Source organism: Mastomys coucha, unplaced genomic scaffold (genome assembly GCF_008632895.1).
Source record: "Mastomys coucha isolate ucsf_1 unplaced genomic scaffold, UCSF_Mcou_1 pScaffold22, whole genome shotgun sequence".
Lineage (NCBI taxonomy): Eukaryota > Metazoa > Chordata > Mammalia > Rodentia > Muridae > Mastomys > Mastomys coucha.
This window is the reverse complement of record NW_022196905.1, coordinates 208,797,612-208,816,727: the sequence shown is the minus strand read 5'-3', so window position 1 is coordinate 208,816,727 and position 19,116 is coordinate 208,797,612. Positions and strand designations below refer to the sequence as shown.

The 19,116-nt window shown below is 46.9% G+C and overlaps 1 protein-coding gene across 12 annotated transcripts in view; it reads left to right on the top strand.

Annotated features, from left to right (window-relative positions):
• The window catches only part of Gatad2a (GATA zinc finger domain containing 2A), a 90,203-nt gene that overhangs the window by 36,666 nt on the left and 34,421 nt on the right, over positions 1-19,116 (top strand). For 8 of the 12 annotated variants that reach the window (XM_031340049.1, XM_031340053.1, XM_031340054.1 and 5 more), the window contains exon 2: positions 8,534-8,635. The exons of 2 other annotated variants lie outside the window; for them this stretch is intronic. Coding sequence is in view for 2 of the 10 variants with exons in the window: in XM_031340048.1 (XP_031195908.1) it covers positions 8,534-8,635 (102 nt within the window). In the remaining 8 variants the exon portion in view is untranslated. Of the gene's footprint in view, positions 1-1,487; positions 1,534-3,677; positions 3,944-8,533; positions 8,636-19,116 lie in introns of those variants that run through there. 2 more of the 12 variants (XM_031340052.1, XM_031340051.1) reach the window with 2 other exon arrangements.

The window sequence follows — 19,116 nt, the reverse complement described above, 5'->3', positions numbered from 1 at the left end:
ACTCTTGAATGGTCTCTGTTGAGTTTTCCACACACCCTCCGTGCTGGACCCTGCCTGTAGGGTAGGCTGCCTTGGTGCTCAGGATTCCAGGTTGAGGCTGGGCATTGTGATGCTCCTGCTTTCCCTCTCCCTGGTATCTGTTTGTCTTGTCCCCCTTACTTACATGAAGTTGGATGTGCTGGGAGCTGTCTATCTAGTGTAACATTTTGTACACAGGCTTCCAGGAGATTTGGAGTGCTTAGGTTTCCATTTAAGGGAAGAGTGTGGCCAAGATGAAGTGGTCCTCTCTATTCTACTTGCTGGTATCCTGGACTTCTTTTGCTTGTGCTGTCTCTTGCTTGTGCTGTAAGGTGAGGTTGGAACAGGTGTGTTCCCAGGGAATTGGAATGCTGTGGTAGGCCAGGACTGTCTAGGAAGGCCAGGTCCAAGGTGCGCCTAGAACACCAGCCACAGGCTTTCCTGGGCTCTTTTCTGCCATGCATTTGGGAAGTTGCAGGGACTGGTTGATGGTTGGGCTTGTCTGGGCCATGATCTGATAGAAATAGGTCCTAGGCCCTGCTTTGCACTGTGACATCCCTGTGCATGCATGGTCCAGGAGGGTCCAATGACACAAATAACTCAACCTTGAAATTGTGTGACATGACTCAAACCCCAAGGACACAAGCTTTGTGATTCCCCCCACCCCCACCCCAGGAGCTCTCTGGAATAAAGCTGTCCTTGCAGATAGAAGGCAATGATAGGTGCCAGAGACTGGCCAGGGAGTGGGGAGTTTCACTTTTACAAGTTCTGTAAACTATGGTAGTATTTTTACTCTTTATTTTTTATACTTCATTAAATGTGGACATGGGAGGAGTTTAGAGGACATCTTTCAGGTTGTGGGACATGGAGGTTGAACTTAGTTGTCAAGCTTGGCAACCTTTGTCTGCTGAGCCATCTAACTGGTCCATGTAAACTTCTCTTAGGTGAATGTTCAAGACAGGGTTTCTCCCCATAGCCCTGGCTGTCCTGGACTCATTCTGTAGCCCAGACTCTCCTCAAACTCAGCTCTCTTACAACCTCTGCCTTCCCAGTGCTGGGATTAAAGGGTTGTGCCACCACCACCTGGCCCACGTGTAAACTTTTTAATAATGCTAAGCCACAAATTTAAGAATGGTCACAATAAGCCTGACTTGGTTACCAGGCGAAGCAGGGTACTCTGCATTCTGAGGATCTGAGGCCAGTTTGGACTATAGTAAGTCTCTGAAGTGGGGAAGTTTAAGAGTTTTACCTTGTGTGCATATACTTCACAAAAAATATGACCTCAAAAATAATCTGTGACTATGAGGACACGGATCTGTCTGCCAGAGTTAGTTTAGAAAGAGAGTAAGACATTGAAGGCCTGACTTGTGTCAGCTGCTAGGAGGTTTAGAGAAATGGTTGTTGCTCTAAATGATTGTGACGTCATCTCGTAGGTAGAGTGTTGGAGCACAGAAATTCCTTGATGTTTCTTTAGCTCCTGTAGGGGCAGGACCTAGATACGCGTCCTTCAGCTTGGTAGGGTGATCCTCCTCGAGCCCCTGAAACCACCAGGAAATATTGGGGAGAGTCTTAGGTCTTCCAACTGCCCTGCTTGGGTGGGGGGTCACAGGTATTCATCATTTTTACCATAGCTATTTATCTGTGTGTCGGAAGTATGTTACATACTGATGTGTTCTTGCAGAAGGCAGTCAGGGAAAACTGGTCCCCACATTTCAGGCTGAGTCCTTAGTGACCTCAGCATGTGGCCCTTGAGCAGCACACATCAGCAGGACATCCTGTAATTCAGCTCTCTGCCCACAACAGCTCCCTGGAGGCTGTTTGCTCCCACAGGGCCAAGGCTTATTATTCTCAAGGCTGCTCCACTCTTTGTTACCCAGTGGCTCTCCTGGGTTTCTGATGACTGTTTATCAGTCTAGGTTCCTAGGTCCCTCCTCCAGCAGCTTTTAGAACTCAGGAAGACATGTTCCTTTTCAGTATGGGTGTTGGCAATGTTGAGAAGGAGCTTCAGGCTCACCAGGCAACCACTCTACAGGAACTTCCTGTGCCCTGTTGTATGGAAGCTTCCAGAATGCTAGGCCTGTGGATGCTTTTGGAGCATTATGGCAGAGGCTCAGTTGTTGGTACTTTTGGTACTGGGACCCACTAGCCTCCAGTCCCTCTCTTTGCTTTCCCACCCAGGGATTGAGTGGGGAGCTTACTTATCACTAGCACATGAGCCTCTTCCATGACATAGGCACTTTGGAGATCCTAAGGTGGGATCCTGGCATTGAGAACCTCATGCCAGGAAAGGGGTGGGGAGAAAAGGAGTTATCACAGGGGAGCAGTCCCAGCTTCCCAGCAAAGAAGCCATTTCCTCTTTTTCTTGTCACACTTCCTTCAGGTGTCTGACAAGCTTTTCACATACTGAACATCTCAGTGCTGAGCACTTCAGACCTTTCTGAGGCCCACAGACTTTGGCCTCTGTACATTTCCATATGCAGGTGTGTGCAGTTCCTACCAGTTGCTGGACATTGGGAGGAGCATCCACATAGGAGCTGAGATGTTTGAGAAATGGCCTTAAATCACAGTAGCCTAAGTAAGAGGCAGTGGTTTCCTGTGGAGGTCCTACCTGGAGCAGAGGCTATCACTTGGTTCACAGCACAGTACTAAGGGAGCGTCAGGAGGGAGGTGGGCTTTTCTGCAGTGCTGTGGGTCACTGAGAGCCTTTAGGATGGCTAGTAGGGAAGGACAGTGTGATAGAAGTGCCTGCTTTCTGATCTATGAGACACTGGGTGGGATACTGTACCTCTGCAGTAAGAAGGGAGGAGTGCTGGTTAGGGGCTCTGTAGAGACCACTTGCCTACTTTGAAAGCAGAGGCTCTGGGGTGCATTTCTAGCATTGCAGAGAGAAAAAAAAAAGGTGTGTATGTACATTATGCCAACCACCAGAACCAAGACAGCAATGAGTTCCCAGCAGTCACAGGGAGGAGGCTTTTCTAGACTCAAGGCTGGGCCTCTGGGACCTTCAGCTGTGAGAGGTTGAAGCAGCAGCTGCTCTCTGGGAGGCCTGGACTCATGCTGGGGGCTGGGGCCCATGTGACTGCCTCCTAGCCTTGGATTCTGAGGAAAGACAGAGTTTGTGTTTATGACTGGTTTTAACCCAAGTTTGTGATGGAAACATTGTTTGTGGGTGCTGACAACAGTGTAGGGGAGACAGGACATGGTCCTAACTGTTGCCACATCCCCGATCTATTTATCTTGGCTGGATGTGCTGGTTGGAGAGTGCTTGCTTAAGTGACAGGGACTTGCACCAGAAGTGGCAAAAGGGAGAGGGGGCATGGCAGGGACCTGGGCAGACAGGTGGGCAGGTGTGAGGAGCAAGCAGGGGAGAGACAGACTTACTGGAGTCATCATGTGTGTGTGAGTGCATATACACAATGGAACCATCATAAGATACCGTGAGGGTGTGGGTGTGGGTCCGTCCATCCGTCAGTCTTCAGGGTCATTAGGGAGGGTGTCTTGGCTCATTGTGAGGAGATGATCCACCCTCCATCAAGGCCTTTATTACCATAGGTAAGGGGAGGACAAGGTGAGCCAGGGATTGTGGGTGCTAGGGCTTGAGGTGGTGGACAGGACTCTACCATTCTCATCCCCTAGGGCTAGCTTCTGTTGCCAGGGGGATGGGCTGTATGGCCAGTTTCCCCGCTGGCTCCTTTGCTTTCCTGGGACTGTTTCTCTTAAGTCTCTAGTCTGCTTAGGCTGATATGTCCCTGCTCCCTGAGGACATGGTTAACAAGGCATTTTGCCCTAGGGAGAGCAGGCACTGCTCAGGTTCCCTGGGGGTGACCTGGAGCTGGAGCCCAAGCTATGCCCTGTACTGTTGTGGCTGGAGTCCCTCTGCTCCTCTCCTGAACAGCTCCAAGGTGCTACTTGCTAGCCCTTAGAGGTAAGGTTCCTCATTACCATTTGAGATAGTGCTTTGGTTTTACTCTTTTGTATATCACCACAGCTCAGCTCTGTCATTGTAGGCAAACACAGAGGGGAGCATTGGTTGTGGCTATGTCCCTGGAAAACTATTTGCTTGAATGTGGGTGGCAGGCAATAGGGTACTACTGATCCCCAAGTTGGAAACTGAATGTGAGCTGGAGCAGAGCTTAGCAATAGAGCACACACTTAGTGTGCATATTGCCAGCATCTGGGAGGAACTGGAACTCTGAATTCTAGGCCACCAGAGCTATAGCAAGAATTGTGCTTCAGCCAGGTGGTGATGATGGTGGTGCTGCTGCTGCTACTGCACACCTTTAATATCAGCACTTGAGAAGCAGGCAGGTCTCTGTGAGTTTGAGACCAACGTGGTCTGTTTGATGTAGTCCTCCTCCACCTGTCAGCACTATGGTGTCTCCTTTGGTGCTCTACTAGCACCTGCCTTGGTTTCTCCCTTTCCGGTGTTATGAGTTCCATTCCTAGAGAGGGTCAGGTGAGATTTGTGAAGTGGGTAGATGCTTGTTTTGTGCAGGGCAGGTGCATTCTGGGTTTGGGAGGGTCAGAGACAGGAGCAAGGAGAAGTACTGGGTTCTTGGATCTGTCAATATGGGGGCCAAGGTGGTAAATGTTTGGGTGCAGACTGCAAAGGTGTCAGTGAGGGCAGGTGGTAGATAGAGAGTAGAGGGGTACACTCATGCAGGTCCAGGCCCAAGAGTGTAGTATAGTCAGCCCTTACTACTGTCAAGTGCCAGTGTCTTCAAACACCTGTGTTGCCCATGAGTAACCTACTGGGCTCTTACTTCTGCCTTCATCCTGGAGTTAAAAGGAGCATCCTCTAGGCCTTGCCCCAGAGGATCATATGACAACAAAAGATGGGGCAGCCACAGTGCCAAGGCTTGATTTCATGACCGTGGCTCCCATGGCTATCTTCCTGTCAAAGTGTGGTTTCTCTCCAAATAGGACACAAGGTCAGGGTGGGATATAGGGGAAGGGTGTATGTGTGAGTGGAGGACCCAGGTGCAGGGTCAAAATTAAAGTGTAATGATTTATCAGGGGAGGTAAAGAGTCTCCCATGAGCTGGTAATTGTGCACTTAAGGGTTACTTGATACTGTTTTAAATGTATGAGTTTGGCATAAAAACAGCAAAGCTTTCTGAACCCAGTTAGTGAGGTGCAGTGGTAATCACATGATTATTTTAGTTTCAAGAAATGCTCCTTGTTGTGGGAATGCTAAGTGGGCTCTGCTCAATCTCTACTCATTTCTTGTGAGATTCACATTGACTGACTGGAGGAGCTGCTACACTGGACTCCCCAGACTGACTCCTCCATCCCAGCCCATTACCCAAGTACAAACTTACAGCACTAGCTGCGTGTCATACGCTCTAGGTTTCTGATAACACAGCCTGTGCCTTGCTGCTTGGTGGGAAGGTCCACAGACACTGGAGCTATACTGGATGGGGTGGGCTGAGGGTGCCTTCCTGCTAAACTCTGGAACAGACTGGGGTGCCACTGGCAGGTACCGTAGGAGGCAGCAGAGTAGGCTAATAAGTTCAAGTACTTCTCCAGGGTAGAGGCTTCTGGAATTTGGTGAGGCTATGTGGATTAAGCATTTCTTAGATTTTTAAGTGTCACAGTGCCCTGGTAGTTACTTTTTTTTAGGCCTTTCTCAATTTAGAGTGAAGAATTGGTGTTTATTTTTATTATTTTGGAGCTAGTCTATTGTTGGCTCCGATAATCTTGCCTCAGCCACCTGTGTGGCTGTGACTACAGGTGCAGGCATCCCTCTTGATGACCTGGATTTGAGAGTCCATCTTTGCAGAGGTTTTGTTCCAGATGTGAAATGTCCACAGTGGGAGAGTGTTTGGTGTATAAGGCTGGGCCAGAAGTCCAAAAATGAGATTTATTTAGGTGGATGGGCACTGGGCTGGCCGGCCTCTGGGGTATGTATGATGTTTTGAGTCCAGTCTGTTAATACATTGATAGATGGATTAAGATTGTCCATGGTGGGTGGGTGTGCGCGCGCGCGCATGCTTGCTTGTATATATGGGTGGATCAACTTGTGAGAATAGGTTCTCTTATTTACCGTGTGACTCTAGGGGATTGTACTCAGGTTTCAGGCTTGGTAGTAAGTGCCTTTACCTATTGAGCTATCTTACTTGTCCAGAGGCTTCTTGAAATAAGGAACTCAGTTCAGAAACATCCCTCACCCTAGCAGAGAGGACAGTATGGGCACTTAGAGAAGTGGCTGAAATTCCAGACATTTAATATCAGAACTAGCAGAATTAAGTTGGGGAGGGTATACCTCTGATCCCAACAGACAGAGGCATGAAGATAGCAATGAGTTTAAGGATAGCTCAGGGCTATGCAGAGAGATTTTAGGTTAATCCTGAAATTAAGTGATCCTCCTACCTCTGTTCCCCACTCTTGAGAGTGTAAGAGTATGCTACCATATCCAGCTTCTTTATAGGCTATGAGACCTCACACTTGTATGATAAGCACTACAATTATGTGCCCAGCCTCTGCTCAGGGTTTCTGATAGCAGATGCATTGTATTTGTAGGTCACTTAGGAAGAGAATTTGTACCCCCTAACTATGAGTAAGGGATTTCTTTCCATTTTTTTGTTTACTTTTGTGACGTTAGAGAGGGAACCCAGGCCTGATTCCTGCTCTGTGTTTTTTTTTTTTTGTTTTTGTTTTTGTTTTTTTTTTTTGTTTTTTTTTTTGAGACAAAAGTCTCTGTTTTATCCTACAGTCAAACCCTCTTCCTGTCTCATTCTCAGGTGAGTGCCAGGACTTTAATGTGACTGGGTTTTTTCCCTTGTGCATCATGTTTTTATGCTGTTGTAAACAGATTTTGTTGTAGCCTTCACTTCAGTGATGGTCTTACTAACTCAGACCATCACAAATTGCAAACATACAGACAAGGGTTGGCAAGGTAACCTAGCCAGTAAGGTTTACCACCACCTGACCACTCAACCTGAATTTAATACTTAAAACCTACATAGTGGAAGGGAAGAACCAGCTTTTGAAAGTTGTCCTTTGACCTCTATATGCAATTTCACTGCTTTCTTTCCTGGGTGTGGGACTGTAAGCTGGAGGTGTGGGCATTGGCCACCAACCGGGAGACATGATCAGGCTGCTTATTGCTAGCCTGGGAACAAGTTGAGACTCAGAATTGAAAGGTGGCTTCTACGGAGATTGTTGCTTTGATCCACAGTAAAGTTGAAATCATCACAAGGTGGGGTCTGTTTGTGCTGGCCTTGATCCTGTAGAGGGACAGGTGTTTGGGCACCTATACTAGGGTTTTCTGCCTCTGGCTGAGGGGGTGGTTCGAGACAGGGTTTTTCTGTGTAGCCCTGGATGTCCTGGAACTCACTCTGTAGACCAGGCTGGCCTGGAACTCAGAAATCCGCCTGCCTCTGCCTCCCAAGTGCTGGGTTAATATTAAAGGCGTGCGCCACCGCCTGGCTGGTGCAGTGCTTTTAATCTTAGCACTTAGGAAGCAGAGACAGGCAGACCTCTGAGTTCTAGATCAGCCAGAGTTATATAGTGAGATCTTATATTATAATATAACTGAAAACTGAACAGAAAAGGTTTCTTTGTAAAAGTGTGTATGAGTGTTTTTCTTACATGTATATATATCATGTGAGTGCTAGGAACTGAACCTTGGTTCTCTTATAGAGTAGCGGGTGCTTTTAACTGCTGAGCCATTCCTTTAAAAACAACAACAAAGCCAATCTCTTACTAGTACGTTTTCCTGGTATTTGTATGGACACAAAGAAAGAGAACAGAGGTGGTATTGATACTGGGCAAACCAGGTGCATAAAATTCTAAAAGTGGGACCCAGCCTGACACCACAGACTTTGGGGCCTGCCTTGGAGCCACTCTGCCCAGCCATATCTGTATAGCAGACAGTCTCTTCTTCCCTGGGCACTTAGCTCTCCTCATCCTCAGGGACAGACAAGCCTGTACTTCAGCACTGGTGGTGGTTCAGAGCAGGGACCCTATTGGTCTAGGTGCTGGGCAGGTTTCTTGAGTATCAGATGTATCAGATCTCTGTTTTATGAAATGGGGTCTGCCCCAAGACCATCCCCACATTAGATTAGCACTTGTGTCAGTTTGGTCTTAATGTGTTAATTCTGTTACTCCTGGCTTGCTGTGAGGACAGCCCTTCAATCATTTACTGTGTGTTTTGGGTGATAAATAAGAACTATCTGGACTTGGCCTGTTACTCAGTGTTGTTGTCATGCTTTTGTTGAGAGCTTTGAAGGTAGGTCTGGGGTGTTGTTCACAGTTACCCCATGTCCACTAGGCCTTAAAATTGATTTGCTTGTTTGGGTTCCTGTTGTGGAGGACAGCAATAGCAGACAGAGTTCACTATTCCTATGGCTGGAGGCATTTTCTTCTATTGTGGATGCTGGAGATAGAACCCAGGTCTTGCTCACACTTGGTAGGCTCCACCACTGAGCTACACCCCAGCACTGGAAAAGTTTGAAATTTCCTGATTCCCAACCATTTTATGGAACTCAGTGTTTTTCTATCTTTTGGTTTAGGTTGGCCAGCACATTGAGCCAGCACATCCACATAAGTTGCCTTTTGACAGAGCTGTGGCCATGGCAGCATGGTAGGATCCGTGTCCCGGACCCTGAGGCCAGGTGAGTGCTAGGGACTGGTGTCTATGGAATGGAAAGCTGGCTTAGATGACCTCTATATATCTGATAAAGCCCTGCTCAGGAAGGAAGGCAGGGAGTTGGGTCCCCGTGGCATCAGGTATGACCCTTGAGCCTTGGGATAGACACCATGTTTATTGGTCACCTGCTCAAAGGCCTTAGGGTTGGGGGGGGGGGGTGGCAGCAAGAGGCTAACCTTTGATCTTCAGCTGTATCTCCTCCCAAATGGCCAGAATTGTTCTTTAGCCACTGCCCAGCTAACTCTCATGTGGAAACTTCAGTTCTGCAGAATACAAAAGGCCAGAACTCCACACCAGGAGGAGGGGCCTTTCTGTTGCCACCAGGATCTCACAGTGATACTTTTGCTCAACACCATGTACCTGTAAAAGGAGGAGGAATTGAGTGGTATCCTAGAAGTAGGGCATGACATCAAAACCTCCTAGGACAGCTGTCTCAGTTTTAAGACTTTAAGACTGTAACATGGTGTCTTGCCAAATGGTTTGCCACCACCTATTGGCATCTGGTTGGCTACTGAGTGAGATTTGGCTGCTCTGACATCCCTGCTATGCTGGACACTGGCTGTGACAGTGTTAGGGTTAGGGTTTTGTTTTTTAGTTTATTTTTTAAATTTATGTGTATTAGTGTTATACTTGCTTGTGGGTCTATGTACCATTCACATGCCTGGTGCCCAAGGAGGTCAGAACAAGGCATCAGATCCCATGGTATTGAAGTTAAGGATGGCTCTGAATTGCCATGTATGTGTTGGGAATTGCTGTGTCCCTTGCAAGAGCAGCAAATGCTCTTATTCTTAACTTTTGAGCTATCTCTCCAGCCCCTTATTTTGTTTTCTGAGACAGGGTATTACCATGTAGTCCAGGCTAGTCTTGATCTTCTGCCTCAGATTCCCAAGTGCTCAGATTACAGATATGTACCACCAACTCTGGCTTGTTTCTTGAAGAGTATTATTATGTAGCCCCAGATGAGCTCCAGGTAATCCTCCTGCCTCTGTTACTGCCTCCCAGGTGTTGGGATTGTAGGTTTTAATTTATGTTTTCTAGGGTGTGTCCCAGTTTAATACTAGGCCATATTTATTTACCTTTTGCTGCATCTGGGGTTCCCTGATCCCTGGTCCTCATGTGCTAGGCAACTCATATCCATTACCAAGGTGCACACAGACAGACCACATGCCCACCCCAGCAGGTCCTTCTGCTGGCTCAGGTTCGTGGACAAAGTGTTTATCCTTGAATCTCATTTGCTGGGAGTGCAGGTGTGTGTGTGTGTATCTTTGTTTGTTTGGTAGGGATGATGCTCACTCATGTGCTATGTATTAGAGATCTTAAGTGAGACGTGGCTTTAGAAAAGCATATGCTTCCCAGAGAAGGTAGAACATAGCCACAGCACAGTCAGCATTGTCTTCTTGCTAAGGAAAACTGTGCATGTTGCAGAGTCCCTGAGACATCTTTGCTGGAAAATATCCAGCTATGGGCTCTGGCTGCTCCTGTGGAGGAGATCAGTCAGGTCCTACCGGAATCACAGAAGAACTACTATGTGTTTGTTTAGAACCAAAGCTCTCCTATGAGTGGTGGGAAAGGATTGTGACAGGGGAGCTTATTATTATTGTGCCAGCAACTAGGTGAAGGGTGTGGGTAGTGACCCTGTGACAGTAGCAACAAGGTGAGGGAAGCAGAGACACTGCCGGCCAGAACCTCTTGTGCGGGGTTCTGTCATCTTTAGTCTTACACAAAGTACAGCATGAGTTCCATTTTCCCAAGGAAAGGTGTGTGTGCGTTTGTTCTTTATTTATTACTAAAAATTTCATTGCTGTGTGTGTTACAACATGTGTGCCAGTGAAGGGCATATGCACAGCATAACAGGGTGACTGTCAGGTCTTGTTTTCCCCTGCATTTTTACACTAGATGGCAGTTTTGTAAAGCTGGTTTTTGGAGTCACATTTTTGCACTTTAATCGTTTTTATTTTATTTTCCCTGTTAGACATTGTAGAAGAAACAGATAGTGTTTCTAAGGACCAAAAGAGAAAGGCAGAACTTGAGTCAAACCAGATAACACTGAATTCTGAATTTGTATTAGGAACATGACAGTTTTGTCAGAAAGGCCCACAGTAGTAGCACAGATCAAGTGGGACAGGTGACTGCAGCAGCAAGTCCTAGAGTTACCTGTTGAGTCCACTACAGTGGTGCAACTCGGAGTGGGGGGTGGGTGTAGAGTGTTGGCCTACTGGCATCATCCATAGTACATATGAAATAAAAAACACAATTGATGGTGAGCCAGGTGCCAGCTCCTTGGAAGGCCCAGCAGTCTAGGCCTGCCTGTGTAGCAGAGTGAGACTTGTCTCTAAATAAATAAGTAATATGAAAAGTCTCCAAGTTCATGTTGGCTCTCAAAGAAAAAGAAGCTGGCAAGTCCCCATTCTCCTTTAGAGGATGTTAGGGAGCCAGTGTGGTTTCACGTGGAGGAGATGAAGCATGAACCCTGCTTTTCTAGCCTGGTGTACCAACATATAAGAGGCCTATCAACATGGACCACAGAACCTGTGTTTATTTCTAGAGACACACATAATTCTCTGGTCTTACCCTCCCCATTGCAGGGGTGATGGTCATGTCACCAGCTTTTGAGGAAGCTCTGTACACAAGTGACCAGTGAATAGTATTGTGGCGGGAATTGGACTTGCATATTAAGTAGCCTTAGTGGCCAGCATAGCAGTTGTCACATTCACTAAGTACTATGAACATACAGAACTGTGAGTTCAGTTTTACAGCTGCAGAATGAATTTTTGTTGTTTTATTTTCTTTTTGAGACAAGGTTTCTCTGTGTAGTCCTTGTTGTCCTGGAACGTGCTCTGTAGATGAGGCTCAAACTCGGATCCACCTGCGTCTCTTTCCACAGTGCTGGGATTAAAGGCATGTGTCACTACTGCCAGGCTCTCAGAATGAGTAAGGTGCAGACAGCCATATCAATGGCCAACAGTGTTTAGTGGTGGGGCAGGGTGGTGGTATGAGCGTCCAGAAGGATGTGTACTGGCCATTTTGTCTTAAAGATCAGTTTATAGGAAATTGGGTTCATATCATGTTAACTGCAGAAACCTCACTCACAGAACCCAACTATGGCAAACAAATGACTTAATTTAGGGGTGGTGTTGGGGAGGGCAAGCATATCTACAGGGAGGGAGGGATGAACTGTTAAGGGGTTGAAAGTGTCACCAAAGGGCATGTCCAAAGCATTGGCTTCACAAAGGCCAGTGTGGGGCATGGAAGACATGAGGCCAGGGACCTGGGGAGCGGACATGTCCCATCATGGCATCACTACTACTTTGTGGGTGTGCTTGGAATTTTCCATAACAAAAATTTATGGTCAGCAAGATGGCTCAGTAGGTAAAAGCACTTCACCATAAGCTCCTGCAGGCAGTAAGCACCAGCCGTGTGCCTCAGCAGCCTGTGCTGGGCTTGGGCTGATAGACGTTGTTGCAGTATCTTCAGTCTCTCTCAAGAGTTGATTCCTTGACTTTAAAACTATTGGTGCTGAGAAAGCCCCTTCTCATAAATACATAGCACAAGATGACAGGAGGTAACCTTTGAAACTCTGTTCTAATCCCAAGCTAAAAGAGTCATTTAATGATTTTTTTTTTTTTTTTTTTTTTTTGAAATTCAAGCCAGCAGCTCAGATAGCAGTAGTTGTGTTCTCCGTCCCCGCCCCCCAAGGGTTTCTCTGTGTCTTCCTTGTTTGTGGTCCTGTAACTCACTCTGTAGACCAGGCTACCCTTGAACTCTGAGATCTGCCTGCCTCTGCCTCTGCCTCCCAAGTGCTGGGACTAAAGGCATGTGCCACCATGGCCCAGCTGTCCGTTTTTTAAGCCAGGGTCCTATAAAGTAATGCTAGCTGGTCTAGAACTCACTGTGTAGTTTAGGCTGGCCTCAAACTCTCTTAGATCCACCCGTCTTTTCTAGAGTGCTAGGATCAAAAGGCATGCCCTCCCACACCAAAGCCCTTGTTTAGTTTTTTTGTTTTGTTTTTTGTTTTCTGTTTTTTTTTGTTTGTTTGTTTGTTTGTTTTTTTTCTGAGACAGAATTTCTCTGTATAGCCCTGGCTGTTCTGGAACTCATTCTGTAGACCAGGCTGGCCTCAAACTCAGAAATGCCTCTGCCTCCCAAGTGCTGGGATTAAAGGCGTGTGCAACCACGGCCTAGCTTCCTTGTTTAGTTTTGAAAGAGGATCTTAAATGGTGGCCTAGGAACTGCAGGGGACCACAGCCTTCCTCAGCACAGCTGCTCTAGAGTTCCCTGTCCCATGAATGTTCCATAGGCCACACTGCCAGGTCTTGGCACCTTTGCTCTGGGGCAAGGCTCAGAATCCCATTTGTGTAGTGAACCACTGTAGCAGTCTGGGTTCCCTGATAGCTGCCATTGCTGGCATGGCAGCTGCAGGCTCTGGAGCTGTACTTCATCAAACATCTTTCCTTAAGAACCAGCTCTTGTTATTGATCACCAGGCTCAAATAGCTGCAACCCTTAGGTCTTGGACATCACCTCCTCTGCTTCCCACAACAAAACAAAACACCAAACTGGGTAATAGCCACCAATGCAAGAATTGACATTTTCACCATTTCAAAGTGTGGTATCTGGTGGCATTCAATATACTCAAGGTATGACACAGTTCTCCCTAATTCCAAAACATTTTAAAATCTTATCTTTTATGGACATGTGTGTATATGGGTGCTCAAGGGCATTGGATCCCCTGAAGCTGGAGTTGGCAGGCAGTTGTGAGCTGTCCCTCTGATCTCCTTATTAGTCATTTGAATGGCTGCAAGAAAAGTCTATTCAAGTGTTTTCCTGGGGGTGGGTGGGCGTGTGCGTGCGTGCATGCGTGTGTTTCATTTTGTATTTTGAGATAGGGCTTCTGTGTAGTTTTGGCTGTCTTGGAACTCACTTTGTAGTTCCTTGAACTTGGAGATCTAGCTGGCTGGTCCTTTGGTTTTTTAGTTGACATGTAATTTTGTTCTTCCTTGGAGGAGGAGCTGCTGTGAATCAGCAAGCTCCCTTGACTGTCCCTTAGCCATAAAGAATTCTTCCTCTATTGGTAAGATGTTTTGGATACCAGGCTCTCAAGGAGAAGATTTTGTGTGTCTGTTTCATTGTATTGATATTTTGTTGGTTTTTTTTTTTTTTTTTTTTTTTTTTTTTTTTTTTTTTTTTTTTTTTTTTTTGAGAGACAAGCACTCACTTTGTAGCCCTATGTGTCCTGGGACTCATTCTGTAGATGAGGCTGGTCAGGAACTTACTGAGACCGCCTACATCTGCCTCCCAAGCTGGGATTAAAGGTGTGCTCCAGTGGCTGGTAGTAGCGATTGATGCACACAGTTTTAATTTTGTAGTATAAATTTTGCAGTATATATTATCTTTTAGTGTGTGTGCATGCTCTTGTGTGTGCGCATGTGTACCTAGAGGCCAGAGGATAGCCTCAGTATTCCTGAGGTGACCCCCACCTTGTTGTTGAGAGCAAGTCTTCACTGGCCAAGCTGGCAAGACTGTCTGCCCTGTGGTTCAGTTGCACTCATGCTATTGCCCTAGCACTTTGTAAAGTGTGCTTTATGGGTGGCAAGGTCAGAACTTCTCCCTAGCTCCAGATTGCCCTATGTGTTGCTGTTGGTAGCTTTTGATGAGATGTGTGAGAACCTACTGCCATCTTCAAGGATAGGAAGTCTCACCTGTGGTTTAATATTCTCTAAATTTAGTTCTTTGATCCATTTTTGAGTAGTTGCTGTTGTATTTTGTAACAGTGTCTCACTCTGTAGCCCAGGATACAGTCCTCCTTTTTCAGCCTCCCACTTGTCAGGAATACCTACTATTCCGTTAGGTTTGGTTTTTCTAGATGCCTTGCTCTGCTGTTCAGGCTGCTTGTGGAGGACTGGGCTACAGAAGTACTGCTTTACCTGCTGGCTTCTGTTTGCTTTCAGTCACTGTTTTCCGTCTTGGCATGAAGATTCTTCTGGCTTAGTTTACAGGAGGGGAGTAAGGGAAAGCAAGTGTGCTCTAGTTCTTTACTAGTTTAGAGAGTGTCCATCCAGTGTCTCTTTTGTGTTCTTTTGTGCTGAGCATTGTTCCTGCACTGGGCCCTGGTAACATGGAATAAAGAGGTGTCTCCTGTCTCAGGAAAGGGGTCAGAATGTATAAACAGGTGAACATATAGATGCTGCACGTTTCAGCTGAGACCTAGTGGAAGAGTCGTGTGGGCAGTGAGCAGAGCCAACCTTTCCTCAACCTTAGGGTGAGGGAGTGCTGGGTGGTAGGGTGTCAGAGACTACCAGAGGCTCATGACCTCCACTGTGATGCTTCATGTGGCAGCTCAGCTCTGTGTACTGGAGGTGGCTACAGGTGCAGGTGTGTGCAAGGGGACTGTCTGCCCTCGGGCATGAAAGTATTAAGGGTTCTAACCTGATTCTTTCTTGTCATGGGCTGTGGAACCTCCTGTTTTTCTTAGACGTGGGCTTCAAAGCCACGCCTCCCTGCCCTGGGCCTCCTTCAGGGAAGAGCAACAACCAGCAGCACTACTGTGGCAAGGGTGCCTACCTATGTGAAAGGGATGTGGGATACATCTTGGTCCCTCACCTTTTACTCAGCGTGTCTTTATGGGAGATGTTCCATCTGAACCTTTGGGGACATTGTATGCAAAACAATTTGTCCTTTCCAGGTACATCCAGGTGGATGTAAAATCAGGCTAGGTCCTACAGGAGTGATCTGCCTGTAAGGGTTATGGATTCTGCTTCATGATACTAGTAGTCTCAGGCTTAAGAGATGGCTGTGGCCTACTAATGTGTCACTCACAGTGATACCTCAAATCTAGAACCTGGGTCATTACATAGATCTCAGTTTTTCTTTCACATGGCCACACTGGGCAGCACATTCCTCTCCCTGGGCTGAAGGCCAGCACAGGACACAGCTTGAGGTCAGGTGTCTATATGGGGCCACTCCTATCTCACGCAGACATATTGGGGAGACTGAAGGCTCTTGAGATGACACATATAGCAGGCATGTTCACTGTCTGTAGACCTTACTCCCTGCTTGCCTCCCTTGGGGCTCTAATCAGGTCAGATACATGGCTTTTTCTTGTTGTCTGGCTGGATTTAAGAGGTGACTATTCCTAGAAGGGCTGAGAGGCCAGGGCTGTACAGAGAACGGTGCACAGTTGGTATGTGGGTGCTGTCTTTTTGAGGTTTGCAGCATTTAGCTGGGTCGGGGGGGGGTGCCTTCTGTAGCTTCACTGGGGGCTGTGGTGTTTTCTGGGGATGACTCGTTCCTCCAAAACTGCTTTGTTCTTTGCCAAGACTGTCTGTACATTGCTGCATGTAGGAACCCATGCAAAAGGAGTTTGATTCTGTAGTGCTGAGGAACAAACTCTTGATCTAGCACAGGATAGATGGGTGCTGCCACCAAGCTTCACTTAGGCCTAAAATTTTACTTAAATATTGAAATGTACTTTAATATCTTAAAACTACTTATAATTTATTCTTTACCATAATTTTCTTTTCTCTGTAATTTTTATTTATTTTGAGACAGAGGTTCTCTTATGTAGTAGCTCTGGCTGTCCTGGAACTCTGTGTAGTCCAGGTTGGCCTACCTCTGCCTTTGGGTACTGCAATTAAAGGCATGCAATACCACACCTGGCCTTTAATTTTCTTAAGTACATCTTAAAGAACCTTATTTTGGAAGCATCTTTTACATATCTCCTACCTTAATAAGATTGTTGAAAAGTGTTTATTTGCAAAAGCAGACACTGGAACCTTCCGTCCTCTTTCCTTTTTCTCCTCCAGCTCCCAGGCTTGTACATACTAAGCAAGTGCTCAGTTGCTGAGGTCCCCTCAACCCTTGAGGTATTTGTTTCCAGACAGGTTCTCAGTCTGTAGTCAGGCCTGGACTTAACCTTCCTGCCTTGACCTGCTGAGTGCTGAGATGACAGGTGCCACTATGCCTGGGTGGTTTTCTGTATTCATGAGACAGCTCTGTGGACTGGGGGCTTAGAGCTGTCGGTTGGTCAACATTGTCATAGAAGACAGACCTTTACTTAGAGAAATGAGTAAGAAATAGAAACTAGAGGAGGAGCTGATCAGGTTGTGTGTATGCATTTGTGTATGTACAAACATACCAGTGAACATTAGGAGTGCATATGTGTATGTTTGTACATGTTCTACAAGGCTGGTCTGTTTAAGAGTCTATGGAGTCTATGTCCAGACAGTAGGTGATAACCTCAGAAGTCCCTTGCCTCCAAGTTCTGGAGCCCCAGCATGTACTGGATAAGGTGCCCCACTGAATAACAGTTTGGAGTGGAGTGCTGTTAATCACCTAGGTCTAGAGTTCACGAGGAGGGCAGCAAAGCCATGTGGCAGAGCTCACACCCAGTATAAATGTCTTTCTGGGGGCCTCTGTCCTTCCCTCAGGACTTTTCCATCCTCATGGATGAGCCTGCCAGGTGAACTATCTCAGGGTTTCACATGGTCCCTCCCCAAGCTTTAGATGCCCCAGAGACCTGTTCTGGTTTCCGTAGCTCCATTCTGCTATAGAACCTCCATGGGCCATAGATTTCCACACACGTGCCTGTAGTGTGCTCAGGTTCTATTTTCCCCCTAGTCCTCCAGAGGCATCTCCAAAGTCCTGCACTAGATCTGAAGCAGTTGATTTTGTAGCACACCACTTTTTTGTATAATGTGGCCTCTTTGCCTTTAGATTTCCACATATTTGTGAGGAAAAAAAAAAAAAGAAGATACTAGAAGCTGGGCTGGTGTACCTTTGCTCTGTGTAAAACCAGAAACACTAGGCTAGATGGCTTTGAAGGCTGGTGGCCCATTATGGTGCCTAGTTTTATTTGGGCACAGCCATGCCATTGGCGTATGTACAGTCAGGACAGCAGGACAGAGTCCTTCTACACATGATCCTATATCATAGGTATAGACTATTTCCACAGTTTTGAGATAGGAACTTACTATATGACCCTGGAAGTCATGGAATTCACCCTGTAGTTCAGTCTGGTCTGAAACAAGCTTTCTGCTCCTAGCTTCGTAGGTGTTTGTAAAATGTTACCATTTCCCTCCTCTGTCCTCAGTCCTTTTTGGGTTGGGATGATAAGCTACTGGTAAGCATTTTAAAACTCATTACTCAGCAACTTGACTTTTTCTCCTTCAGTCTGTTTTTGGTCTCAGTCCATGTCTTTTCCACATGCTGATGAGTATGAATGGCTAAACTGAGTCTGCACTCTATTCTTTGCCCTGGATTACCTTTTTGTCTCCTAAGCTGAATTAGATTCTTTTACTTTGCTTCACTGAGGCAGTATTGAGAGGTTGAGACTTGGGCTTTCGAGTCTAAATTCTTCCAGAAGAGTCCCTGCCACTCTGTCATTTGGATGTGTGGCAGGAAGTGGCTTGGGCCCACCCAGGCAGGTCTAAGTGTCTGTTTTGGCTTGGAGGAAACCTGCCTGTTAGAGCTTAGCTGTCTTCTCTCCTTTGTACCTCCCCAGCTGCTTGGGTCTTGGCTATAAGAGCCTGGCTGTGCTGTGTGGTCAGAGCAGATCTCCAGCTTGGAGCACAACTCTCTGGAGAGTGCCAGCTGCAGGCCAGGAGGAACCGGGCAGCAGGGCCTCTGTGCTGTATGATTGGGCTCCATGTGATCCTGGGGCAATGGCACCTTGGCATGTCCTTCAGTTGTCCTGTCCTTGTGTAGGCTGCTTCATATGGTCTGCTTTCTTTCAGACAGGAAGTGAGACAGGAAGTGATGGCCCCTTAAAGCCCCAGGGCAAAGGCTATCCTTCCTCAAGGAGTGTTTCATAGTTGCATCAAACTGTAGTCTTGAATTTTCTGTCCCAGTTCCAGAAGAGAGCAGTCCCCCCTTCCTCCATGGTTACAGGAGCTTCAGAGCACACCTAGGAGGGAAATATGTTCCCACAGCACTGTCTTGTCCCTCAGTGTCCCATTACCTATCAGCCAGATACTACTTTAGAGTAAGGTGGACCTCTATGATCTGAGTCCAGGCCCTCATACTTCCCTGGATCATCATGCTCCTGTTACCTCCCCACAGGCCATCCGCACTGTCTCTATTTTTTTTTTTTTTTTTTAAGGTTTATTTATGTACTATGTGCAAGTACACTGTAGCTGTCTTCAGACACACCAGAAGAGGGCATCAGATCTCATTACGGATGGTTGTGAGCCACCATGTGGTTGCTGGGATTTGAACTCGGGACCTTCGGAAGAGCAATCAGTGCTCCTAACCGCTGAGCCATCTCTCCAGCCCCCGCACTGTCTCTATTAGGACTGAGTTTCCCACCTGGCCTCTGCTTCTCTGCTTGCTCTAACCACTCAGTCCTGACACCTGACACCCTTGGCCATTTCGGTCTTTGCCCAGCTGTGCATTCCTGAGCACGGAGTAATCCCCAGCCCCTAGGACAGCAGCTCTTCTGGTAGAGGCCCAG